At 50.5% G+C, this 27,975-nt stretch overlaps 1 protein-coding gene across 5 annotated transcripts in view; it reads right to left on the bottom strand.

Annotated features, from left to right (window-relative positions):
* The window catches only part of b4galnt1b (beta-1,4-N-acetyl-galactosaminyl transferase 1b), a 109,097-nt gene that overhangs the window by 34,430 nt on the left and 46,692 nt on the right, over positions 1 to 27,975 (bottom strand). For 4 of the 5 annotated variants that reach the window (XM_070869445.1, XM_070869449.1, XM_070869447.1 and 1 more), the window contains exons 5-6: positions 24,399 to 24,436; positions 17,906 to 18,086 (exon numbers count right to left, since the gene is read on the bottom strand). In XM_070869445.1, coding sequence (XP_070725546.1) covers positions 17,906 to 18,086; positions 24,399 to 24,436 — 219 coding nt within the window. Of the gene's footprint in view, positions 1 to 17,905; positions 18,087 to 21,837; positions 21,871 to 24,398; positions 24,437 to 27,975 lie in introns of those variants that run through there. The other variant, XM_070869450.1, reaches the window with a different exon arrangement.

The following is a 27,975-nucleotide window of genomic DNA, read 5'->3' as shown; positions in this document are numbered from 1 at the left end:
GCCAGGGTAACCAGGGACACACTGCGGGCTGAGGCTGGAAAGTGAAACATACAACACATTCTGGCCAGCTCATAGCAACCTGCACAAGCACCTTACACATTGCAGCAGCTTACCAGAATTAAATTATTAAAGGGTTTATGCCAAAAGTCTATCCTCCGCCATTCCCCCCGCCCCCCCCATCCCGGTGCCCAGTGCCACTCCTAACCCTGGCCGAAAGGCCTCCCGGTGTCAGTGCCCGCTGCTAGCCCTGGCTGAAGGGCCTCCTCCTCCCGGTGCTGGTTACCGCTCCTAACCCGGCTGAAAAGCACCCCCCCACCCCCCACCCCCCCTCTCTCTTCTCCTACTCTCTCCCTCTCTGCTGCTGCTGACCGGGCCGTGGAACTGCATCTACTGCACTCATTCTCTTACCTGCACCAATTTTCTTAACTGCCCAGAAGTTTTTTTCCCCCAGAGTGGACACACAGGCTGTCCTCAGAAAAACTGGAGTAAATCGGAGTTGGCCAAACTTGCTTAAATGGCCAGAATTGACGCAAAAATAATGAACCTAAAAAAATCGTAGCTCTCACACAATCTTTGGGGAAACTTAGATATTTTAATTTAAGCAAAAAAAAGCGGCGCGCACCAAAAAACGGGCGCAGATAACTGGGGAAAATTGAGCCCATAATCCAGTGCAGATGAGACGTTAAAACCGAGGCCCCGTCTGCCCTCTCAGGTGGATGTAAAAGATCCCACGGCACTATTTTGCAGAAGAGCTGGGGAGTTATCCCCGGTGTCCTGGGTAATATTTATCCCTTGATCGACATAACAAAAACAGATTATCTGGGTCATTACCACATTGCTGTTTGTGGGAGCTTGCTGTGCGCAAATTGGCTGCCGCGTTTCCTGATTAAACCAGTGACTACACTCCAAAAGTTGTCTGTAAAGTGCTTTGGGATGTGCGGTGGTCGTGAAGGGCGCTATATAAATGCAAGTCGGTCTTTCTTTTAATGCCAGCCAATAAATGTGCGATAGTGCCCAGTAATATTAAAGCATGGAGCTTTCTCCGTGGCTACAATTCTCAAGTTGGACCCGAAAATGCGCCCAATGTCACCTCAATTTTGCCGATGTCAAGTTGCGCCCAAGAACCCTCCCAATCTTATTAGAATGCGCCCAAACTTAAAATGGGTGGAAATCCTTGAAATAATAGGGGCTGAAGAAAAGTGCCAAACTGACATCATATATTTTCTTCCAGGAGTCTTCAAATTTAAGTTTTATCTCTTTTAACACTCAATCTTGCCCAACAGTCACAGCACGTTTAAGAACCTGCAATTCGAGAGCTTTTCAATTTTTCATGTGACTGACTTCTACTGAGATCATGAAAATCCATGCAGAGAAACAGAAAATACAGAGCAGGTCTCTCTGAGGATTTTTTTTTGAATGCTCCAAAAAATTGCAATTCGAAGGCCAGAAAAATGAACTTGCTTCCTGCTGTGCCGGAAAATCTGGCCGCAATGTTAAGAGGTCCCTGAACAAACGCAATTGGAGGCCACTCACATTTGAGAATCAGGGGTGTGGTCACTTTTGTGGGCGGAAATTCGATTGGACGGAGGGTTTGATGGGCAGACGTAAAAGATCCCAGGAGACTTGGGCGTATTGTAGTTATGCGATTGAGTCATTCATACCCCAAATTTTCATTCAGCAGGGCCAATGACTATTATCACTGATCAACAGCTGCAGCAAGAGGGGTCAAGAGAATTTAAAGAGGCCAGGAAGTCATCAACTGCACCCAAGTTGCTACTGTGCTCTATATGAACCAAGAGGCCCATTTTCTCTCTATCTCAATATGCGGCTTGAATCAATGTGATCGCAACTTCTCCACTTTAAGCCAATAGTCTCTTTAGTCGAAGGGGGAAGAGTGGAAAGGTGACCCTTGGGAGACAAAGACTGCCATTCAACCATGGTGCGGACACCAAGCAACCAGACCCAGGCTGGGTAGAGCCATCATCATAGACAGTCCCTCAGGATCGAGGAAGACTTGCTTCCACTCTTAGCATCAGTTCTTAGGTGACTGAACAGTCCAATACGAGAACCACAGTCCCTGTCACAGGTGGGACAGATAGTCGTTGAGGGAAGGGGTGGGTGGGACTAGTTTGCCGCACGCTCCTTCCGCTGCCTGCACTTGATTTCTGCATGCTCTCGGCGACGATACTCGAGGAGCTCAGCGCCCTCCCGGATGCACTTCCTCCACTTAGGGCGGTCTTTGGCCAGGGACTCCCAGGTGTCAGTGGGGATGTCGCACTTTATCAGGGAGGCTTTGAGGGTGTCCTTGTAACGTTTCTTCTGCCCACCTTTGGCTCGTTTGCCGTGGACGAGTTCCGAGTAGAGCGCTTGCTTTGGGAGTCTCGTCTCTGGCATGCGGACAATGTGACCTGCCCAGCGGAGCTGATCGAGTGTGGTCACTGCTTCAATGCTGGGGATGTTGGCCTGGTCGAGGACGCTAATGTTGCTGCGTCTGTCCTCCCAGTGGATTTGTAGGATCTTGCGGAGACATCGTTGGTGGTATTTCTCCAGCGACTTGCGGTGTCAACTGTACATGGTCCATGTCTCTGAGCCATACAGGAGGGCGGGTATTACTACAGCCCTGTAGACCATGAGCTTGGTGACAGTTTCGAGGGCCTGGTCTTCAAACACTCTCCTCAGGCTGCACTGGCGCACTGGAGGCGGTGGAAATTCTAGCTCATAGAAATTTACAGCACGGAAGGAGGCCATTTCAGCCCATCGTGTCTATGCCGGCCAACAAGAAGCTATCCAGCCTAATCCCACTTTCCAGCTCTTGATCCATAGCCCTGTACGTTACGGCACTTCAGGTACACATCCAAGTATTTTTTTAATGTGGTGAGGGTTTCTGCCTCTACCTCCCTTTCAGGCAGTGAGTTCCAGACCCCCACCACCCTCTGGGTGAAGAAAGTTCCCCTCAAATCCCCTCTAAACCTCCCCCCAATTACTTTAAATCTATGCCCCCCTTGTTGTTGACCCCTCTGCTCAGGGAAATAGGCCCTTTCTATCCACTCTATCTAGGCCCCTCATAATTTATATACACCTCAATTAGGTTTCCCCTCAGCCTCCTCTGTTCCAAGGAAAACAAACCCAGCCTATCCAATCTGTCCTCATAGCTTAGATTCTCCACTCCTGGCAACATCCTCGTAAATCTCTGTATCTCCTCCCGTGTAATCACATCCTTCCTGTAATGCGGTGACCAGAACTGCACACAGTACTCGAACTGTGGCGTAACCAGTGTTTTACACAGTTCAAGCATAACCTGCTCTTGTATTCTATGCCTCGGCCAATAAAGGCAAGCATTCCGTATGCCTTCTTAACCAACTTATCCACCTGGCCTGCTACTTTCAGGGATCTGTGGACATGCACTCCAAGGTCCCTTTGTTCCTCTACACTTCTCAGTGTCCTACCATTTAATGTGTATTCCCTTTCCTTGTTAGCCCTCCCCAAATACATTACCTCACACTTCTCTGGATTGAATTCCATTTGCCACTGTTCTGCCCACCTGACCAGTTCATTGATATCTTCCTGCAGTCCGCAGCTTTCTTCTTCATTATCAACCACACAGCCGATTTTTGTATCATCTGCAAACTTCTTAATCATACCCCCTATATTCAAGTCAAGATCATTGATGTATATCACAAAAAGCAAGGGACCTATTACTGAGCCCTGCGGAACCCCACTGGAAAGGGCATTGGGTGAGGCCACACCTGGAGTACTGCGTACAGTTTTGGTTTCCGTATTTAAGAAAGGATATATTTGCATCGGAGGCTGTTCGGAGAAGGTTCACTCGGTTGATTCCGGAGATGAGGGGTTGACTTATGAAGATAGGTTGAGTAGATTGGGCCTATACTCATTGGAGTTCAGAAGAACGAGAGATGACCTTATTGAAACATATAAGATAATGAGGGGGCTCGACAAGGTGGATGCAGAGAGGATATTTCCACTCATGGGGGAAATTAACATCAGGGGACATCATCTCAGAATAAGGGGCCGCCCATTTAAAACTGAGATAAGGAGGAATTTCTTCTCTCAGAGGGTTGTAAATCTATGGAATTCTCTGTCCCAGAGAGCTGTGGAGGCTGGGTCATTGAATATATTTAAGGCGGAGATAGACAGATTTATGAGTGATAAGGGAGTAAAGGGTTATGGGGAGCGGGCGGGGAAGTGGAGCTGAGTCCATGATCAGATCAGCCACGATCTTATTAAATGGCGGAGCAGGCTCGAGGGGCCAGGTGGCCTACTCCTGCTCCTATTTCTTATGTTCTTAGTGCTGCCCGCTGGTGCTTGGCTTCAGATGGATGGCACCTCACCTTCTAAGTGATTCTCGAGTGGAAACAGTAAATATGCTGGGTGGCCGCGGAGTTTGCTGCTGGGATTGTAACAGTCGTAGGGCAGGGCACCCTTGCATCTGGGTCAGGCAGATGTGGGACAGTAGAGGCTGACCCTTGCTTGTCTGCATTCAGCCCTCTCCCTCCATGCCAGGTACCTACGGGGCAGGGATGGTCATCCGCTTCATCGATTGTGTCCTTCCTCTCCCTGGCTCCTTGCAGCCCTTAGACCTTGGATCAAGCTTCCTTCACTCTGTCACCATCATCACAGGCAGTCCCTCGAAACGAGGATGACTTGCTTCCACGCCAAAAAGGGAGGAGTTCACAGGTGTTTCAATGAAGGACCTAATATTCCGGGTCCCGAACTACATCCTGAAGGGTGGAAGATGCCTGTGCGTGGATTTTTTTAACGTGGGGTGGCCGTTGCACACCAGCCACCACACGGGCTTGACAGAGCTTGGCCTTGGTCCAGTGGCAAGGGTTAACCAGGACGACTGGAGACCTGCTCTGCTGCACGGACCTAGTGCGCACACACATATCGCAGTGTGGGCTGGGCCCGTGCTGCCCCTGGGCCCTCGGCTCTTCTGGGCCCCGAACTCTCGCCTCTCCTGGGCCCTGGTCACTTCCCTCTATGGACTCTTGCCGCTCCTTCGCCCCTCCTGCTGTGCCTGCCCGCACTGCAATCAGCGACCTGGCTTCGCAGCCATCACCCTCCTGCTGCAGCACGTGCTGCTCCCTGCAGTGGCCCCGGCCTGCTGATGGTCTTGCAGGCCGGGACTGTGGCGATTTCCGATTCCTGCAACACCCAATTAGACAGCGATTTTGCACTCAGCTTTGCTTTTCCCACTGCTATTTCAGGTGCTTAGCAGCCTCTTGATTGCAGCTCGCGGCTGGTTATGAGTACCACTTCTCTCCCTTCAATAGCCAGCTTGCAGTGTGCAAGATATAGCCCACCTTTTTGGAGCCACCAATTGATAATAACAACATAAAATGCATAAACCAGCAGTCATTGTTTGTTGCAAGAAAATCTTTCATAACAGCTGTGATCTTATTGAAAGGCGGAGCAGGCTTGAGGGGCCGTATGGCTTACTCCTGCTCCTATTTCTGATTTTTCTTATGTAACCCACGATAACACCGTCTGAAAACCTTGAAAAGGTGTCAGCTGTGGCTCAGTGGGTAGCACTCTCGCTGAGGGAGCGCTGCACTGTCGGAGGTGTCGTCTTTCGGATGAGACGTTAAACCGAGGCCCTGTCTGTTCTCTCAGGTGGATGTAAAAGATCCCATGGCACTACTCGAAGAAGAGCAGGGAAGTTCTCCCCAGTGTCCTGGTTAATATTTATCCCTCAATCAACATCACTAAAAAACAGATTATCTGGGTCATTATCACATTGCTGTTTGTGGGAGCTTGCTGTGCGCAAATTGGCTGCCGCGTTTCCCACATTACAACAGTGACCACACTCCAAAAGTACTTCATTGGCTGTAAAGTGCTTTTGGAGATCCGGTGGTCGTGAAAGGCGCTATAGAAATGCAAGTCTTTCTTTTTTCTTTATCAACAGCAATTGCTTTCTTTTCTATCTGTTCATCTATCCATCTGTCTATAATGGGAGGAGAGATTTCTTGAAAGCGTTACCAGGGAAAACCTGTACTGAGTTATATTTTAAATAATACAGGTCCTCGCTTCCCCCTCCCCCCTCCTGCAGCTGCCATCACCTCTGGCCCAAGCACCTGTATTGTTCTTCTCCCTCCTTTCCCTGCTCTCATCACCCACGCCACCTCCGCATGACGAGTACTCGAGAGGTTCCACTTCCCACAGCCATCCTATCCTTGAAAACATCCACCATCACCACACATCTATCAGTGGCAGCTTGAACCCACTCCTTCCCCCGAACCTCCCCACCCCCGACAGTATGCCCCCACCCAGCAAAATTCATAGGATTACTTGGGATAAACGGCACAGATACAGGCCATTCGGCCCAACCAGTCCATGCCGGCGTTTATGCTCCACTCGAGCCTCCTCCCGTCTTTCCTCATCTAACTCTATCAGCATAACCCTCTATTCCCTTCTCCCTCATATACTTGTCTAGCCTCCCCTTAAATACATCGATACTATTCGCTTCAACCATTCCCTGTGGTAGCGAGTTCCACATCCTCACCACTCTCTGGGTAAAGAAGTTTCTTCTGAATTCCCCATTGGATTTCTTGGTGACTATCTTATATTGATGGCCTCTAGTTATGCTCTTCCCCACAAGTGGAAACACTCTCTCTGTATCCACTCTATCAAAACCTTTCATCATTTTAAAGACCTCTATTAGGTCACCCCTCAGCCTTTTTTTAAGAGAAAAGAGACCCAGCCTGTTCACCCTTTCCTGATATGTATAACCTCGCATTTCTGGTATCATCGTTGTAAATCTTCTCTGCACCCTCTCCAGTGCCCCGAAATCCTTTTTAAAATATGGCGGCCAGAACTGTACGCAGTGCTCCAAGTATGGTCTATCCAAGGTTCGATACAGGTTTACCATAACTTCTCTGCTTTTGAATTCTATGGGCTAGACTTTCCACTTTCAGCCTTACTAATCGCTGGAACATCGCCCATTTTTTTTGAGCGATTTTCCACTCGCCGATAGGCCGACGATGTGAAATGGGCGATCCAACGTTCGCCCACCGAATATCCAACGATGCAGAAGGCAAAAGCTTCCCTAGCAATGGGCTTCTGCGCACGTGTGGGGTTTTTTTCGGCTGACTGGCTTTCCCGCGTTTTGGGAGGTCAGGGGTCATCCACACATGCACAAAAGGCACAGGGAGGGGCAGAGAGAGAGAGAGAGAGCGAGAGAGAGAGGATAGAGAAAGAGGAGGAAGGCAGAGACAGAGAGGCGAGAGGACAGATCAAAACAGGACAAACTTTATAATAGTTATAATTATAATTAAAATTCAAAAATGTCAGAAAGCCATCAGGAAGCTGAGGGGGAGAGGAAGAGGGCAAAGCCCTTTAGCGTTGAGGCCAATGAGGCCTTGGTGAATGAGGTTCATTCCCGGAGGGGACAACTAACTCGGGGTGTGCACGGGAAACCCCCATCCCGTGTATATAGAAAAATGTGGGCCGAAATCGCTGATGTCGTCTCCTCAGCATCCCATGAGGCAAGGGGAGCGGACCAGTGCTGAAAACGCTGGGATAGCTTGGTCGCGGCAGCAAGAGTAAGTTGCATTTTATATTTTACCGATGTGATGTTTTAATTCAAACAATGAATCTCCTGTATTGAATTTAAGTTTGTCATTCATAAATGTATTACATAAATCAGCAGCATGTAACGTTTTAAACCGTTGTGACTTCATGATACTACCTAGTCAATTAGCTTATGTTATGCTCTTTTCTTGTTTGCAGAAGAAGATATCTAGCAACCAGGCCGCGCAGAGGTGCACCGGTGGGGGGGGGGGGGAGCTCTGCTCAGCTGCAGCCTTTAACTGACCTGGAGGAGCGTACAGCCGCGCTGGTGGGACATGAAAGCCGTTCGGTCTGGCGGAGCCCAGCCATGCGACATATGAGGAGAGGTTAGATCGACTGGGCTTATATTCGCTGGAGTTTAGAAGGATGAGAGGGGATCTCATAGAAACATATAAAATTCTGACGGGACGGGACAGGTTCGATGCAGGAAGAATGTTCCCGATGTTGGGGAAGTCCAGAACCAGGGGTCACAGTCTAAGGATAAGGGGTAAGCCATTTAGGACCGAGATGAGGAGAAACTTCTTCACCCAGAGAGTTGTTAACCTGTGGACTTTTCTACCACAGAAAGTTGTTGGGGCCAGTTCATTGGATATATTCAAGAGGGAGTTAGATGTGGCCCTCACAGCTAAAGGGATCAAGGGGTATGGAGAGAAAGCAGTAAAGGGGTACTGAGGTGAATGATCAGCCATGATCTTATTGAATGGTGGTGCAGGCTCGAAGGGCCGAATGGCCTACTCCTGCACCTATTTTCTATGTTTCTATGCCTCGTGAGTAATGTGTAATGTGTCAAACAGTATTAGAAACGTAACTAACTAATGTAATGTCCTGTAATTATAATGCAATATACTTGTAATATACTTATAATATACTAATGATGTTATGTCATGTCATGCATGCCTGTATGCAGCCCTTGTGCGTAAGAAGCAGGGGATGCAGCCGCTACAGCTTTCTGGGGTAGCGAAAAGTATTGATACGTAACGTCTCTCGTTGATGTCCACCGTTATGTTCTAATAAGCTCTGTGATAAGGTCATATGTGTTTTCAAGGTCATTCTGAGACCCTGGTTGAGCTCCAAACTTCACCTGCACCGTCACTACCTGAGGAAGAGGAGGAGGAAGAGGAGGAGGGGGAGTTGTTGGTGTTCGATGAGCCCGAGCTCGAAGAGGAAGAGGAGGAAGATCGCCAGCGTGATCCAACAATTGTGGAGGGGGAGGGGATGAACCTACGGTCGTCTCCGTTGAGAGCAAAGAGGCACCGGGACCAAGCGGTGTGCAGCCGGCAACGCCAAGGCGCATTATATTGCGTTCGTTGACCCCCACGGAGGTCAGGTCAGCGAGGTCAGCAATCGCCTCCCTCGGATGGTCAGTTGGTGGGCCTGATGTCCCTGTGGTCGGAGACGGTCGCGAGCTTGTCCGGGGGATCTCTCGGTTCGCGCACGACTTCTCACACGTGTCCGCTGTGCAAGCCGAGCTCCTGGAGGGAGCACAGCAGACACTGGAGGAGATGCGTGAACAGACCGCCACAAGAAATGCCCTTCGGTAAGTGCTGCTGGCCGAACACAGCGCTGCACCCCAAGGTGTCGTGTTGATTCAAAGTCAAACCCCAAGCACTCAGGCGAGTACGGAGGAGAAAGTTCCTCTTGACTCGGAAGCCGAGCAACCTGCTCTGTCTTCCACACCAACACCCCCACCACGGCAGGAAGCCTTGCCGTCGCCCGTCCACGCCAGCTTTGTCTCGGGGGGCAGGTGGGGTTAATACACGGCGGGGGGGGGGGCGTTAAATGACCTGGAGAGAAACGTGGCCGCAGGTAGGGAGAGGGGTTGGTTTTGGAAAGTTTCACATCGTTTTTTTTTATTGTTCATTGTTCATTGTATGTTAAATTGTTTAAAATGTTCGTTCATAGTGGGGGCGAGGCGGCGGGGGAGGAGGGTGTTTGCAATAAATTTTGTTAAAGATTTTAACAATTGTTGTGCATTCTCTGATAAGGTTAGTTAACTTAGGCATTTGGAATAATTTAACATTTTTATTCTCTTGCAATAACATTACTTAAGTTAAGCATTAATGCAAATGCTGTACTATAAAGGCCAGGCCAGTACAGGCAAGACTAAAACATAACTCAACGCAAATGCAACTTTTGTATAAACATAATTGTTAATCTAAATGTAAGTGTTACGATCCCCAATGTAAGTTCTTGCAAAGTGTTTCTTTATCAGCTGCTGACGCAACAGCTTTGTGGCCGCGTAACTCCCACGGGGTGCTGTTCTTCTGGGGAGGGGGGGAGGGGAGGACCATGGCTACATCGCCAGGCTGGTCCTCCCCGAGGTCCTCACCAGCCTCCTCTTCCTCCTGCTGCTCCTCCTCCTCCTCCTCCTCTTGCTCCTCGCCGGCTGGCTCTTCTGTCTCCCCTCCATCTGGAGGTGGACCTGTAGCCCCATCAGGCATTTGCCGTCCTCGCCTTATAGCTCGGTTATGTAGCATGCAACACACCACAATAAACTCAGCGACCTGGTCAGGGTGGTACTGTAGGCTGCCTCCAGTGGGGTCCAGGCATCTGAAGCGCTGCTTCTCGACGGTGTTCTATGTGGCAACGTGGCTTTCATTGTAACGTTTCTCTGCTTCAGTGACGGGATTACACAGTGGGGTCATCAGCCAGCTGGCAAGGCCACATCCCTTATCCCCCAGCATCCAACCGTGACCTTCTGGCTGATTGACAAACAGGTCAGGGATAGCATTCTCACGTAGGATGTGCGCATCATGGATGCTGCCAGGAAATGTAGCATTTACTGTCAGAATGAGTTGGCTGTGGTCAACAGCAAGCTGCACATTCAGGGAGTGGAATCCCTTTCTGTTCTGGGTCCTGTAAAGGCGCTTTCAGGGCGATGTGCGTGCAGTCTATTGCTCCCTGCACTTTGGGGAAGTTTGCTATTCTGGAGAAACCCAAAGCCCTCCCGGTCTGTGCCTCCCTGGTCATTGGGAAGCTTATAAAGTTTATTCTGTGAGCGTAAAGGGCTTCAGTCACCTGCCGAATGCAGCAATGTGTGGCATGCTGAGAGATACGATAGGTGTCGCCAGCTGAAACCTGAAAGGATCCCGATGCGTAGAAGGCTAGTGCTGCAATAACCTTTACCTCAACAGACAGTGCGGTTCTGATGGTGCTGGAAGGCTGCAAATCCCCCTTGACGAGCTGGCAAATCTCATCGGTGACCTCCTTCCAGAAACGCAGCCTCCTAAAACACGTATTTTCAGACAAGTTGAGGTAAGTTTGCTTTTCCAAGTAACTTCGTTGGCTATACGCTCGCCTCTTCTGTCTCCTCTGTCTCTGTCTCCACATTACCCATTTAAAACTGAGATGAGGAGGAATTTCTTCTCTCAGAGGATTGTAAATCTATGGAATTCTCTGCCCCAGAGAGCTGTGGAGGCTGGGTCATTGAATATATTTAAGGTGGAGATAGACAGATTTTTGAGTGATAAGGGAGTAAAGGGTTATGGGGAGCGGGTGGGGAAGTGGAGCTGAGTCCATGATCGGATCAGCCATGATCTTATTGAATGGCGGAGCAGGCTCGAGGGGCCAAATGGCCTACTCCTGCTCCTATTTCTTACGTTGTTATGTTATTGGCACTGGAGGGAGAGGCTGGGAAGATGATCGGAGGCCTGGGGTTTGGGGGTGGGGGGGGGAAAAGAGGTCGGGGAGGGGTTGTCCGATCGCGGAAGGGGGGACGGGGGTGTTGAGTGAGTGAGGCAGGGACGCTGGATCCAGCAGTTAAGTGGAAAGGCAATTATCTCCTGGATCCAGCAATCCTCGCCTTGCTTTAGCTGGTGGGTTCCCCGAGGCCTGGGAAACCCGACCAGCCAGAGTTAAATTTGAAACGGTGGATCGCCAGCCTCATTATAATACAACTTCCAGCGCGAGCCGTTCCAACTGTACGATGGCTTCGAGGTAGGCGACTGGGTGACGTCATCAGGACCCAGGTCACTGTTTGGAGCGTGAGCAGGAACATCGGCGGGGCCCTGGTACAGCAGAGGAGCGGGAAGGTCATGGCGGAGGTTCGGCGGGTGATCGTGGCGGAGGTTCGGCGAACGTTTGTCGCGGATGAGCGGCGAGAGATCGTGGCGGAAGTGCAGCAAATGAGGGTACGGGGCCCAGAAGAGGCGAGGGCCAGCCCACACTGCGATATGTGAGCGCACTAGATCCGTGCAGCAGAGCAGGTCTCCAGTCGTCCTGGTTAATCCTTGCCACTGGATAAAGGCCTAGCTCTGACAAGCCCGTGTGGTGGCTGATGTGCAATGGTCACCACACGTTAAAAAATCCACGCACAGGCATCTTTCACTCCCTCAATTGGAGTTCAGGACTGGAACATCGGGTCCTTCATCGAAACACCTGTGAACTCGTGTGTCATCCTCGTTCGAGGGACCGCCCATGATGATGATATAATATTTAAATGGACGACCCGCCTCCTGGGAGTGGGTTGGCTGTCCAAACCGCCCCCCTGACCCCCCGTCCCGCTTTCGTTAAAACCCGAAGTGGGCGGATTGGAGACGGGTTGGGGTCAGGATTCAGTTTTTGAACACTGTACCCTCCCACGCGGTTTGTGGGGCTAAAACGCCCCCCCCCCCCATGACCTTACAACACACTGTACGTAACATGGGGCAACACAGCATGAGCAATGCCGCGGGACACTCATTAATTGATATATTAAAATCTACCTGTACAGCATGCGCCATCACACACTTCCTCTTATGATTTTCTGTAACACTTCCTGTAATGATTCTGTGTCTCTATTAATCGTACTCAAATTTATTCTGCCTCAGCCGATTGGGTCGTTCCTCCCACATGACTAATTCCCAGTTCTGGTCCCCCCCCACCCACTCCCATGCCCTCTCTTCCATTATCTCGAGAACTGCAAAAGGCTTCAGGGAGTCAATCAGAAATGAAACAGATCTGAACAGCTCTCAGCTTGCTGTAAATGTTGGATAGTTTAAACTCGTTTAAGCAACGCTTCTTACCATTGAGATTGCCATGTATGTACATGCTGTTTGTAGTCACCAGATGGTGCCATTGTTGGAGGCCACTGAGCAGTACACACATGGTGCTGCTCTGGTATAAAAGGCCAGCAATTTTGTGAGTCAGGCACTTTGGGCCGTAATAAAGCAGAGCCAAGGATGTACCTTGTTCAGTTAAACAGTACTCTGTTTGTACCTTTATTGCATACATAACAGAGAGCAGTTACATTTTCTACTCCCCCACTCAGCTCAGTTTCCTTCAGACGTAGAAGGGTCTTACAATCTGGTGCGAACCCCGTCATTCACGTCAAACAATGACACCTTCTAGCCTTGACGGAACACAATCTATCTTACAGGGTTTGACTTTCCCTTCCTTATAAAATAGCACATTCCTAGACTTACCGTGAGCACCCGATATATATATATATGAAAGCAATTATATATAGATAGCTATAGGTACAACAACAACTTGCATTTATATAGTGCCTTTAACATAGTAAAACGTCCCAAGGCGCTTCACAGCAGTGTTATCAAACAAAATTTGACACCGAGTTACATAAGGAGGTATTAGGGCAGGTGACCAAAAGCTGGGTCAAAGAGGTGGGTTTTAAGGAGGGTCTTAAAAGAGGAAAGAGAGGTAGAGAGGCGGAGAGGTTTAGGGAGGGAGTTCCAGAGCTTGGGGCCCAGGCAGCTGAAGGCACGTATAAAAGGTATGCATTATGTATATATGTAAAAGCAGGCATTCTGTGTCAGACTTGCACTTGATTGACTCAAATTCTCTATGCATAAAGCAGCGATAAACCACAACTGAACAGGTAGGCGATGCACTAATCAAACGTGAGGAAAGCAGCCAGATAACCTTCCAATAAGGAACTACTGAGGACATATGAAAACAACTAATCTCGCTTGAACAATTAGTAAAATCTAACAATAACGCGCTGGGGATTCAATCTAATCACCTCAAATATCTTTTGTAAATTGTTTCGGTCACCATCTAGGATTCTTCACCAACCTTACTGCTGGAAATAAGGTTCGATAACATAATGACATTAAAACGTGACAACATTTACAAGAAGCAATGAAACTTATCTAAATAATAGCAATTGATAATAGCCCAATCGCTTGTAATGATGTTTCCCATTGGAGAAGCCTTAGAGCACTGTGTACAGTTCTGGTTGCCAGATTATAAAAAGGACATAGAGGCATTGGAGAGGGTGAAGAGAAGATTTACAAGGATGATACCAGAAATGCGAGGGTATACATATCAGGAATGGATGAACAGGCTGGGTTTCTTTTCTCTTGAACAACGAAGGCTGAGGGGTGACCTAATATAGGTCTTTAAAATTATGAAAGGTTTTGATAGAGTGTATACAGAGAGAGTGTTTCTACTTGTGGGGATCATCATCATCATAGGCAGTCCCTCGGAATCGAGGAAGACTTGCTTCCACTCTAAAAGTGAGTTCTCAGGTGGCTGAACAGTCCAATACGAGAACCACAGTCCCTGTCACAGGTGGGGCAGACAGTGGTTGAGGGAAGGGGAGGGTGGGACAGGTTTGCCGCACGCTCCTTCCGCTGCCTGCGCTTGATTTCTGCATGCTCTCGGCGATGAGACTCGAGGTGCTCAGCGCCCTCCCGGATGCGCTTCCTCCACTTAGGGCGGTCTTTGGCCAGGGACTCCCAGGTGTCAGTGGGGATGTTGCACTTCATGAGGGAGGCTTTGAGGGTGTCCTTGTAACGTTTCCTCTGCCCATCTAGGGCTCGCTTGCCGTGTTGAAGCTCCAAGTAGAGCGCTTGCTTTGGGAGTCTCGTGTCGGGCATGCGGACAATGTGGCCTGCCCAGCGGAGCTGGTCGAGTGTGGTCAGTGCTTCGATACTGGGGATGTTGGCCTGATCGAGAACACTGACATTGGTGCATCTGTCCTCCCAGTAGATTTGCAGGATCTTGCGGAGGCAGCATTGCAGGTACTTCTCCAGTGCTTTGAGGTGTCTGCTATATATAGTCCACGTCTCTGAGCCATACAGGAGGGCGGGTATCACTACTGTCCTGTAGACCAGAAGCTCGGTGCCAGATTTGAGGTCCTGGTCTTCAAACACTCTCTTCCTCAGGTTGCGTTGGCGCACTGGAGGCGGTGTTGGACCTCGTCGTCAATGTCTGCCCTTGCTGATAATAGGTTCCCGAGGTATGGAAAGTGGTCCACGTTGTCCGGGGTTGCGCCGTGGATCTTGATGACTGGGGGGCAGTGCTGTGTGGCGGGGTCAGGTTGGTGGAGGACCTGTGTCTTATGGATGTTTAGCATAAAGCTCATGCTTTCCTACGTGTTGGTGAAGCTGTTGACGATGACTTGGAGTTCGGCCTCTGAATGTGCGCAGATGCAAGCATCGTCCGCGTACTGACAGAGGATGGGACGGTCTTGGATCTAGCCTGGAGGCGACGAAGGTTGAACAGGTTCCCACTGGTTCTATAGTTGAGTTCCACTCCAGCGGGGAGCTTGTTGAGCGTGAGGTGGAACATTCAGCGGCAGAGCGGTGGTGACATCACAGCGCATGTGTGTCACCACGCTCTCGCCCCTCCGTTAAAGGGGAGAGACTCGGGCATTTTGTATCTTCGGTCACTGGCTCACCAGGGAGGGTTTTGGCCAGGCCAGCGGCCTGGAACCCAAGAGGGGGTGCCAGGCTGCCTGCACTATTTTGCCAGTCGATCGGGAAGTCGGCCGGCAAAAATAAAGATATGGCGGCCGCGGCAGTGGGCCCTCCCGTTGAAGGGCCGCCGCGCTGCCAGGCCACACTCACTGCGGAGAAGGTGCACCGACAGAGAAAGCTGTCGGGGGCACCGCGCGGCGGGGCAAGGATTTTCTCAGGTGAATTTGGGTCGGTGTATTCGGCAGGTGAGGGAGCGCGGCGGTGCGCGCTTTGATGACGCACTTGCCGTGGTCGGCAGCAGCGGGGCGCAAGTGGGGACGGGCCGAAAAATCCCCGAGCTGAATTTGGGTCGGGGCGGACAGTTGACCACAAAACGGCGGCCACGGGATTCCGCCGCAAACGGGCAGTGACGGGCCTTTCTGAGACCCTGAATTTCGGCCCCTCTGTCTGGAAGCCATCGGGCTTCCTAACCCTATCATTGTCAGCTGAGGAGACACAAGTTAGCAGGTTGCACTTCCCAGCATACAGCTGTGCTTACAGCTTTCAGAAGTTTCTTCAGATTGACAGGAAGACAGTTCACTTGCTGTTTGTACGCCCTGGCTTCTCTAGTCCTGTGTAGCAATGGAAGATTACTGAGAAACCAGCCCAGGAAACCCATGCTTGGGGGAGCGAAAGTAGTTAGAATTGATGTTTTGTCTCAGAGGTGTTTGCACTGGTGGGGAGAAACAGAACTAGGGGTTTGAAATACAAGATAGTCACTAATAAATCCAACAGGGAATTCAGGAGAAACTTCTTTACCCAGAGAGTGATGAGAATGTGGAGCTCACTACCACAGGGAGTGGTTGAGGTGAATAGCACAGATGCATTTAAGTCCCGCTCACCCATCACCCCTGTGCTCACTGCCCCGTGTCCTAACTCACACCGAGTCCCGCTCACCCATCACCCCCTGTGCTCACTGCCCCGTGTCCTAACTCACACCAAGTCCTGCTCACCCATCACCCCCTGTGCTCGCTGACCGACATTGGCTCCCGGTTAGGCAACGCCTCGATTTCAAAATTCTCATCCTTGTTTACAAATCCCTCCATGGCCTCGCCCCTCCCTATCTCTAATCTCCTCCAGCCCCACAACCCCCCCGAGGTGTCTGCGCTCCTCTAATTCTGCCCTCCTGACCATCCCTGATTGTAATCGCTCAACCATCGGTGGCCGTGCCTTCTGTTGCCTGGGCCCCAAGCTCTGGAACTCCCTCCCTAAACCTCCCCGCCTCTCTACCTCTCTCTCCTCCTTTAAGACGCTCCTTAAAACCGACCTTTTTGACCAAGCTTTTGGTCACCTGCCCTAATTTCTACTTATGTGGCTCGGTGTCAAATTTATTTTTATGTCTTATAACACTGCTGTGAAGCGCCGTGGGATGTCTTACTACGTGAAAGGTGCTATATAAATACAGGTTGTTGTTAGGAGGAAGCTGGATAAAGACATGAGGGAGAAAGGAATAGAAGGATATGTTGATGGGGTGAGATGAAGAGGGGTGGGAGGAGGCTCGTGTGGAGCATAAACACCGGCACGGACCTGTTGGGGCCCAATGGCCTGTTTCTGTGCCGTAGACGCGATGTAATTCTGTGCAACAAGGTAAAGTGTGATCGCTCCAACGTTTCCTGAGGTAATGTTGATGACAGAAACAAGTCTAGCATACACCTCAGACACCACACTTCAAGGGCATGGATTTTCCGGTCCCTCTGCGCTCCGTTTTACGCCCAGAATGGCAGCAATGGCGGCGGTGAGGTGTTCTGGCCGGGCGGTCAGCCTCCAGCGCCCCGCGGTGATCCTCGGGTCCGGTTTAGCGGCGGCGCGGAGCAGCACCGCCCGGAAGAGCTGCGCCCGGTGTGCAACGCCCCTGGTTGTGACACCGGCGCGAGTTTTGACTCCCACCCAACCCGTACGCCCCGCAGCACGCCCCGCAGTGACCGCCTGGGAAATCGGGCGGGGCAACGATACCGACAGCGGAGAGGTAAGTAATGGACTCCTGAGGTAAGTGTGATTGCTTTTTCTTTTCTAATTGTTTTGCAATTTATGTCGTGGTGGTATGGGCAATGTTTTGGGAATGTTTGTGGGTTTTCATTTTCTCCCCAGGCGTCTCTGGGAGCGCTCCCGGCCCAGCTCTTTAGCTCGGGAGTTTCCCACCCTAATGCCCCGAGAGAGGTACAACACCTCCCTCAGCGCTGCTCCCCCTGACTCAGGGCCCAGCTGCCCAAATTTACCGACTGAGGCGCAAACTGTTCCCGGGCGCTAACTTTACCACCCGGCCGCCATTACCGCCCCGAAATCATCAAAGCCGAAAATCCAGTGTTAAAAAAGAAAGGCTAATAACTTTATGCTGGTTATGTAACCTTGATACCCTGACCTCTCCCTAAGGGCAGGAGCCAGTAATATACAAGCAACAATGATCTTCTACTTAACCTCAGAATATGCCGACTTAAGCCATGTCCCCACATGAGCCGTGCTCTTAAAGGGACAGGCCTCACAACTGTGCTTCAGGCCACAAACTACTTGTAAGCAATGTCACAGGAGATAAGCTAATTAGAATATCACTGGTCCTACATCCTCCCCTGTGCTCTTATTTGTACAACATAATTCATTACTTAGCTCTCCCTGTCATGTCACTCCGTGATCAGGACACGCACCTGTGTCGGCCGTGTTGGGGTTGAAGACGGTGTTGGTGTAGGTGACAAACTGGAGCTGGCGATTCAGGTTGTCCACTTCCGAGCTCGAGAGAGACAGCTGCATCTCCCCTTCACCTTCGACCTTGACCCCATCGACCTCCGCTGCCACGTCAAAGGTTCCCAAATTCGCCGTTAGATTGACCTGTGAAAACACGAGACCGATTTGAACACAGTGGAAACCGAGGCAAAGTGCGTCAGAACGGTGGTGTGCCGCATCACCGATTGGCGTCCCGTGGGTCGACTCCGGTGATGCGGCACACGTTGAGCTCCTGGTTTCCGTCAGCGTCCTCGACCAGGCCAACATCCCCAGCATCGAAGCACTGACCACACTCGACCAGCTCCGCTGGGCGGGGCCACATTGTCCGCACACGAGACACGAGACTCCCAAAGCAAGCGCTCTACTCGGAACTCCGCCACGGTAAGCGAGCACAAGGTGGGCAGAGGAAACGTTACAAGGACACCCTCAAAGCCTCCCTGATAAAGTGCAACATCCCCACTGACACCTGGGAGTCCCTGGCCCAAAGACCACCCTAAGTGGAGGAAGAGCATCAGGGAGGGCGCTGAGCACCTCGAGTCTCGTCGCCGAGAGCATGCAGAAACCAAGCGCAGGCAGCGGAAGGAGCGTGTGGCAAACCTGTCCCACCCTCCCTTTCCCTCAACGACTATCTGTCCCACCTGTGACAGGGACTGTGGTTCTCGTATTGAACTGTTCAGCCACCTGAGAACTCATTTTAAGAGTGGAAACAAGTCTTCCTCGATTCCAAGGGACTGCCTATGATGATGATGAAGGAGGGCGGAAATGCCAGGCCGAGACCCACGCCACAGAGATCGCAAGACCTTTGTGGGCAGCTTTCGATGCAATCAGTGGCGAGTGCCATTACTCTGCACACAGACCGCAAAAACCGGGCCGAGTTGTTTTTCTTTTTAGAATGGAGCCAAGTGTCCCACGAACTCTTCGGGAGCAACTTAAAATTGAACGGAACTGCGCTGCGCGTGTGCAGAACCCTGCGTTGCCTGACGAGCCAGCAATGCACTGCTGCCAGTATAACTCAGCGCTGCCGGGAGTCAATCGCTCCGAGCCGATTCCAGTCTCAGGTGAGTGCCTGTGGCTGAGCTGGGCATGGATTTGATGGCAAATAGGAACCAGTAAAGTCAGGACTGATATACTGCAACATGAGAGGGAACCAGCAGTGTGACATTTTTCAGATACCTTTGCAAAAAGATACAAATCTCAGACTTGCTTTTTGGCAGGCTGGTTGGAACAGTTCCCAGAGCAGATTTACTTTGGAAAGGTTGTAGGCAACAAGACCATAGCTGAAATCAGATGAGTTCACCTTCATTTGGTGGAAAATACAGAAGTTATCGCGGGCTGAGATTTAAGTCCAGAAATTACTGTTGCTGATATTGCTGCAACAAAAAAAAACTTCACAACAACAACAACTTATATTTATATAGCGCCTTTAACATAGCAAAACATCCCAAGGCGCTGCACAGGAGGATTATAACAACATTGGACACTGGATCAAATAAGGAGGTATTAGGACAGGAGGAGAGATTTAGGGAGGGAATTCCAGAGCTTCGGGCTCAGGCAGCTTTAAGGCACGGCCACAAGAGGCCAGAATTAGAGGAGCGCAGATAGCTCGGGGGGGGGGGGGGGGGGGGGGAGAGGGGGGGGGAGTTTGTGGGGCTGGAGGAGATTACAGAGATAGGGAGGGGCAAGGCCGTGGAGGGATTTGAACACAAGGATGAGAATTTTAGAATCGAGGCGTTGCCGGACCAGGAGCCAATGTAGGTCAGCGAGCACAGCCGGTGATGGGTGAACGAGACTTGGTGCAAGTTAGGACACGGGCAGCCGAGTTTTGGATGACCTCAAGTTTACATTGGAGCAGGACGCACCTCTCTCTGTTCTTTTAATGGAGGCATTAACCCAATGTTAACAAGCGGACCAAGGAATATCAGGCAAACATATTAAACATCGAGATCAACAATTTCAGAGCGTAACCTCTGCCCCAATTTTTTCAGGTGGCAGCTGTTGATAATTCTGTCATTCCCATTTGCAGCAATTATCCACCCCTGCCTGCCACCCTATCACAGACCTTCCCTTTTGTTCTTTCCTCCCCTGTCCCTGCCCCGACACTTGCTTAAAAACATCTCAAACTTTTTCCAGTTCTGACAAAAGGGTCATCGACCTGAAACGTAAACTCTGTTTCTCTCTCCGCGGACGCTGCCTGACCCGCTGAGTATTTCCAGCATTTTTCTGTTTTTATATTAAGCCTTCAGTTGCCAGTATCACTGTTGCAAAAATATACTGGGGGTGGGGGGGGGGACGATTTTCATTTCGGGAGTTTTTCAGAGCCCAGAGGAGTCTGCACGGGGCCTGATCCAGTTTGGTTCTTGAGCCCCTCAGTATAAGGCGGCCGTCGAGCTGCCCGCAGGAAAGGTGCCCCCCCCCCTCAATACGCAGCGCTGGAGGCGAGAAATCGGGCAGTGTGGCCAAATGTGAGGGGGCCTGTGCATCCCTGATTATAATCACTCCACCATCGGCGGCCGTGCCTTCTGTTGCCTGGGCCGCAAGCTCTGGAACTCCCTGCCTAAACCTCTCCGCCTCTCTAACTCTCGCTCCTCCATGTTTAAGAGGCTCCTTAAAACCCGCCTAAGCTTCTCGCCAAACATCTTGTGTGGCGCGGTGCCAAATTTTGTTTGTAAACCGTGAAAGGCGTTAAATAAATGCAAGTTGTTTTCGAACCAAAATCGAAACTGTGGGTTACACTGAAAGCAGCAGTCATTGGGCCTGCTGAGTTCAGGATAACCTGGTCTGGATGCGGCCTAACCAGGTTCTTAACCGCCACCGAAAAGGTACGTTTAAAAAACTATTTCGCTGATTGCGGAGCAGGCGGGCCGCACAGTCGGATAGGAGTGTTGCTCCCGGTTCCACGTTAAAACCGAGAACCACTGCCGACCACCGCTTGCTACCCGTCCCCACACCCACCATCCGGATCACCTCCCACCCCTCCAGGACACACCTCACTACCCCCCCGCCGCCCGCTGAGATTCCTCGGCCGTGACTATCGCCCGCAGCTCGCCGGCAAGAAATAAATGAGGCCGGCGGACCAATTTGCCGTGGTTCCGCCGCGGGTTGCTTTCGACAGCCGCCCGCCCGGTGAAAGCGGCCCGTGGGCCGAAGCACCCTCGCGGGCCTCGGCAAGGTGCCGGCACAGTCGGAGCGGCTCACCAATCAGGGCGAGCGGCTCGAGGGGCTAGATGGCCTACTCCTGTTCCAGGAAAGTTGCGGGGGAGGCGATCATGAGGGAAAAAAATCGCGCACTTGGGGGGGGCGGGGGGGTGTGATCGTTTAAAACTCTTGGTTTTTGAATTGGCCCTTTAATAACTGCTCTATGTCAAGCAGCAATGGGCGGGGCATGAAGAGCACGTCAGTCCATCCATTGGTACTTCAAAATTACATCAGGCTCCGATTTGCATGGGCTAATGAGACTCCTGATGTTTCCAGGTCACCACCAAAACAGCGTCAGGGGAATGGGCCAGAACTTGTGCACCCCACATATTCAATGAAAATCAGGCCCCCTCATCTGATATTTATCTTGTCCACACTTATTTAAGTTGATGCTGATCTCTGGCGCCCTCTGCTGTAGCGCCAGAGTGCTACATCTGACTCACATACAATCACGGGCCCAGCTGGATTCTTGGTGTCATGGCCAACCTTTCATGGTGTGAGGCAGCAGCTGAAATTTTTCGATTGGGTGCACACCTGACCAGAAGTCAGGCAGCGTCGAAAAATCTTCTGCCTGACCTTTAGTGCGCTGACCCTGCCTGCAAGGACGGAGGGCAATAAAAGGAAAAAGGTGCAGAACCAGGCTCAAAATGCGGCTACCGACCTACGTATTGGGCTTGTGAAATCCATTCTGCTGTGGCGCCCCCATTCAGTAACATTAGCCAGTCATCTGTGGACAGATGCAGAAAGCAAAGCACACCTTCACGGAGCGGCTAGATTTCCCAAGGACCAATATGTTCCCGCTTCATCAATCCCATCACTCGTGTCAACAGGAAAGGATTCCACGCCCCACAATGTCAATGACTGACATTCCTGACGCCCAAAATCATCCCCCCATCCACCCTTTTTCCCGTTCAGCTTTCCGCCCAAGCAAAATAAAGCTAGACTCAAGTGTCAGCATCCAGAACTCCCAGGTCACAGAATGAAGAAAGAAAGACATGGATTTATATCGCGCTTTTCACGACCTCAGGATGTCCCAACGCGCTTTACAGCCAATGAAGTACTTTTGGAGTGCAGTCACTGTTGTAATGTGGGAAACACAGCAGCCAATTTGCACACAGCAAGCTCCCACAAACAGCAATGTGATAATGACCAGATTGTCTGTTTTTTTAGTGATGTTGATTAAGGGATAAATATTGGCCCAGGACACTGGGGATAACTCCCCGGTTCTTCTTCAAAATAGTGCCATGGGATTTTTTACATTCACCTGAGAGAGCAGACGGGGCCTCGGTTTAACATCTCATCCGAAAGACAACATCTCCGACAATGCAGCACTCCCTCAGCACTGCGCTGGAGTGTCAGCTTAGATTTTTGTGCTCAAGTCTCTGGAGTGGGACTTGAACACCCAACTTTCTAACTCAGAGGCGAGTGTGCGACCCACTGAGCCACGGCTGACACAACCTTCAACTCTGCCCCAAAATGTACCTCAGCTCCGACTGCACTCGTGTGATATTTCCCCTTTGCTTCCTGTGGCTCTCTGAGTGAGATTGCTGACTTGGGCCAAATTAATAGTTTTGGGGCCCCATGTTCACTAGCAACTGGATTAGCCTGCCCAAACTCATTTCACAGACTGCCCTTCGAGCCAATAGACAGAGGAGACATTTATCTCATCAGTCTAGGCTGGAGTTGAACCCAGGTCCCACAGGTGAAAAACATTTATTTCTCTTTCATAAACAATCATCATCATCACAGGGACTCCCAGGTGTCGGTGGGGATGTTGCACTTTATCAGGGAGGCTTTGAGGGTGTCCTTGTAACGTTTCCTCTGCCCATCTTTGGCTCGTTTGCCGTGAAGGAGTTCCGAGTAGAGCGCTTGCTTTGGGAGTCTCGTGTCTGGCAATACACGTTAGACATCAGTGGGGAAATGATTAGAAGTTACTCTCCAGTGGTGCTGGGGAGCTCTTAGAACACACATGCCTACAGGCAGGTGACATTAATAAGATTGTTGAAGCAGCCGAGGTTAATAATGTGTTAACACCATCGGTGTTATTCCACTACTTAAATAATTCGGTAACACTGCGATATGTGTGTGCACTAGGTCCGTGCATCACAGCTGGTCTCCAGTCGTCCTGGTTAATCCTTGCCACTGGACCAGACCTCGCTCTGTCAAGCCTGTGTGGTGGCTGGTGTGCAACGGCCACCCCACGTTAAAAAAATCCACGCACAGGCATCTTCCACCCTTCAGGATGTAGTTCGGGACCTGGAATATCAGGTCCCTCATTGAAACACCTGTGAACTCATCCCTTTTTTGCTTGGAAGCAAGTCATCCTCGATACAGTAGGTACAGCAGGCGCTGAAGGCGGCAAATGGTATGTTGGCCTTCATAGCGAGGGGATTTGAGTATAGGAGCAGGGAGGTCTTACTGCAGTTGTACAGGGACTTGGTGAGGCCTCACCTGGAATATTGTGTTCAGTTTTGGTCTCCTAATCTGAGGAAGGTCATTCTTGCTATTGAGGGAGTGCAGCGAAGGTTCATCAGACTGATTCCCGGGATGGCAGGACTGACATATGAAGAAAGACTAGATCGACTAGGCTTATATTCACTGGCATTTAGAAGAATGAAAGGGGATCTCATAGAAACATATAAAATTCTGACGGGATTGGACAGGTTAGATGCAGCTTGAATGTTCCCGATGTTGGGGAAGCCCAGAACCAGGGGTCACAGTCTAAGGATAAGGGGTACGCCATTTAGAACCGAGATGAGGAAAAACTTCTTCAGAGAGTGGTGAACCTGTGGAATTCTCTGCCACAGAAAGTTGTTGAGGCCAGTTTGTTAGATATATTCAAAAGGGAGTTAGATGTGGCCCTTACAGCTAAAGGGATCAGGGGGTATGGAGAGAAAGCAGGAATGGGGTACTGAAGTTGCATGATCAGCCATGATCATATTGAATGGTGGTGCAGGCTCCAAGGGCCGAATGGCCTACTCCGGCACCTATTTTCTATGTTTCTATGATACGAGGGGTCACCCATGATGATGATGATGAATTCGGTTCAGGTAAGTTGCAAACAAACCACTCTCTGTTGTCACATTGCAGTATTCAACGGGTGGGATTACCAGGAAATGAAGGGATGGAACCTATTTGAACAAACATTTGCCTTCATGCAATTAGAGTCAGATGAGAATATGTTCAAGTATTTCAAGATGGGATTGGTTGTAAATATCTTACCCGATACAGTTTCCTAGATGGAGCTTGTAAACTTAAACCTGCAAAAAGAGAAGTGCACAAATGTTAAGAGTAAGGTCGCATTTTACTCCAAGGTCATTGTTTTTAAATTTGTGGTCGGGAAGTGAGCAACATTGGCAAGGCCCCAATTATTGCCCAGCCCTAGTTGCCCCGAGGACATTGAGAGCCAACCATGGTTGGTCTGGGACTGGAGTCACCTCGAGGCCAGACCGGGTAAGGGCGGCAGATTTCCTTCTCCAAGCGACATTAGTGAACCAGTTGGGTTTTTGCGGCAATCTGACAAGCTTCATGGCCACTTTTACTGATACCAGCCATGAAATGACCAAATTGATTGAATTCAAGTTCACAACTTGTGGTGGGATTTGAACTCACGACCTCTTGTCACAAATCGGAAGAAAAGTGCAGACGAAGAAAGCCACTCATAGTCAAGTACCCGAACCACCATCCACTGCAATGTTTATGTTGGTATTGTGTTCAAATTCTTGCAACTCATTGCCAAATTATCTATTTTGAAAGGATCACAAATATAACATTAACACTAATTAGTTCCTAGATGGTGACATTTTTGTTGTGCAGTCAAGCAATAATCAGTGAGTTTGATGTTTGTCCGTAAAACCTTAGTCCTATTTCTCAGTTACTCTTTAACACCCGTGAAGTTTTGTATCAAATCCCCTTTTTCCTATTAAACTGAATTCTGCCTATTACAGTAAAATATGCCTTATTCTAAACAGCCGTGGCTCAGTGGGCAGCACACTTGCCTGAGTCAGAAGGTTGTGGGTTCAAGTCCCACTCCAGGGACTTGAGATCAAAAAATCCAGGCTGACACTCCAGTGCAGTACTGAGGGAGTGCCGCACTGTCGGAGGTGCCGTCTTTTGGATGAGACGTTAAACCGAGGCCCCCGTCTGCCCTCTCAGGTGGATTTAAAATATCCCATGGCACTATTCGAAGAAGAGCAGGGGAGTTATCCCCGGTGTTCTGAGGCCAATATTTATCCCTCAACCAACATAACAAAAACAGGTTATCTGGTCATTATCACATTGCTGTATGTGGGAGCTTGCTGTGCGCAAATTGGCTGCCGCGTTTCCCACAATACACCAGTGACTACACTCCAAAAGTACTTCATTGGCTGTAAAGTGCTTTGGGATATGCTGAGGTTGTGAAAGGCGCTATGCAAGTTCGTTCTTTACACCTATCACAAAAATGGAAGACACTCTGGGGCTGAAATTCACCGTCCCCGAAGAGACGGCTACCGCGGGGTTTGAGCGGGCAACGGGAAAAAATAAATCGGCCGCCATGGTCGGGTACTTTGGAGGGTTTAAGCAGTGCGCACTTCCGCCGGAAACGGCGGGGTGAAGCTGTGGTAAAGGAGTTAGTGGCGCGGTAAGGTCAGCAGTGGGCGGGCCACTGGAAAACGCCCAAGCCCGCGATATTCAGCAGCAGAAACCGAGGACTTCTTCAGGCAGTGCCCCCGCAAGGTTTTCCAGTCAGTACACGAACCCAACAGCGCTGGAGTGTTGCCGCGATCGGGGCCGTTTGGTAGGGAAATTATTAGTGTTTTTGTTTCAGATTCCAGCATCCGCAGTATTTTGCTTTTTAAATAGGTTTATTAATTGTTTTGGCTCCATTCAACCTGCTGAGTGCTGCTCAGAGGTTTTCACGGACTTTTGTACAACTTTCAGGTCTGACTAGTGGAGTCCTGTGGGCTGCCGAGACCTGCTTGGCAGGGTTCACCCTGAGGATGGGAGGAGTGTTGGGAGGGCGACACCTGGTACACCTGGTCAGAAGCAGGGCGGCACACAGGAGAAGGCATCGCCATCAGCACCGTGCAGAGGCAGCAGCCATGATTCGTTCATTCTGCGCCAGACCAGATGTTCCCGCCGTCTTCACCGGCCCGAATCAGGATCGCAGTCGGCTGCTTGGGGACAAGGGGTATCCCCTGTCCACTTGGCTGCTCACTCCACTGCGGAACCCCAGGACAGTGCCAGAGCATGCATACAATGATGCTCATTGTGCCACCAGGTGCATCATCGAGCAGTGCATAGGCATCCTCAAACAGAGGTTCCGGTGCCTGGACCGCTCTGGTGGCACCTTGCAGTACTCTCCTCAACGGGCCTCCATCATCGTCATGGTCTGTTGCATGCTGCACAACCTGGCCATCATGAGGGGACAGCCGCTGGAGGTCGAGCCAGCAGTACCACCTGAGGAGGAGGAGGAGGAGGCGGTGCAGGAGGACGATCCCCAGAGCTAGGAGGCATCATCCCCATGGCCACCCTGGAAAGGAGGTGCAGCTGCATCTCATAGCTGCTCTCCGATAATCCCATCTACACATGATCCCTCAGGTCCCACTTTCAATGGCCATCACAACGAGTGCCTTAACACAGAATTGCCCACTTCCAGATGAAACATCTGGCCAGGTATATGTGCCAAAAATAAAGATTTATCAAATCACAGCAAAAACAGAACATAAAAAACAATATAATAATACTGTTATCATTTTTTACCCCTGTGCATCTCACTATAACACTTGTTACGCATGACTACCCTAACACTACGCCGAACTGCCATCCCTGTGGCTGCCTCATGGGTCCGGGAAGGCTGCTATGGTTGTTGTCTGGGATCTACGGTTGTCCTTCTCGGACGCCCTGATAACCTCTGGGCCTGGAAGGGCCAGGTGCAGATTGGCCAGCACCCTCCTGGGAGGGTGCGCCCTCACATATATGGAGGTGCCTGACACCTCCTCTACAATCTCCCTCCATGCATTATGTACTGGCGGTCTGCCATGTCTCCCCACGTCAGGAAACAGTATTCTTCTTCTGTCCTCCACACTGTCCATCAGTGTCTCCAGCTCCATATCAGTGAACCTGTTGGCTCTCCTTGCACCTCTTACACCAGCCATCCTTCCAACCTCCTTCCCCCCTCAGGGCCTTGCTGCAAATCCTGGTCTTTAAAAAGACCAGGGAGCAACTGGCTCATTAGAAACTCTTACCTGCATGCTGAATTTCTCAGCGGTGTTAACACTCCAATTAAGACAGCCACACCGCTGAAAAATCCACTTTGGAAGGGTTCATTAGCGTTGGAACCCATTTGTTCACTTTTGGAGCTGAATATGGGGTGGCCCAGCCACGAAAACATTTCAGCGCTAATGGCCCCAAAAAGGCCACAGCGGTACTGAATTTCGGGCCCTTACACATTACTCTGACACTGTTACACTACTTCCACGCCAGATGCTTTTAATGGGACCAGCCTTGTATGTAACTCTTTGTAGTGGTCTCTGAAAGAAAGCTGTGCACCTTAGCACATTTTCTATGAAATGGCGCTAATCCAGTTTCTTTATTAAATAACTAATTGTGACTCACACAAAATGGTACACACCTTCTCTAGTCATTCGGCACATTAGGAACCATTCAGCCCATCGGGCCTGTTACATAGCGACAGGAGGAGGCCATTCAGTCCCTCGGGCCTGTTACATAGCAACAGGAGGAGGCCCATTCAGTCCCTCGGGCCTGTTACATAGCAACAGGAGGAGGCCCATTCAGTCCCTCGGGCCTGTTACATAGC

This window comes from Pristiophorus japonicus, chromosome X (genome assembly GCF_044704955.1).
Source record: "Pristiophorus japonicus isolate sPriJap1 chromosome X, sPriJap1.hap1, whole genome shotgun sequence".
NCBI lineage: Eukaryota > Metazoa > Chordata > Chondrichthyes > Pristiophoridae > Pristiophorus > Pristiophorus japonicus.
This window is presented reverse-complemented; position numbering and strand designations above follow the sequence as displayed.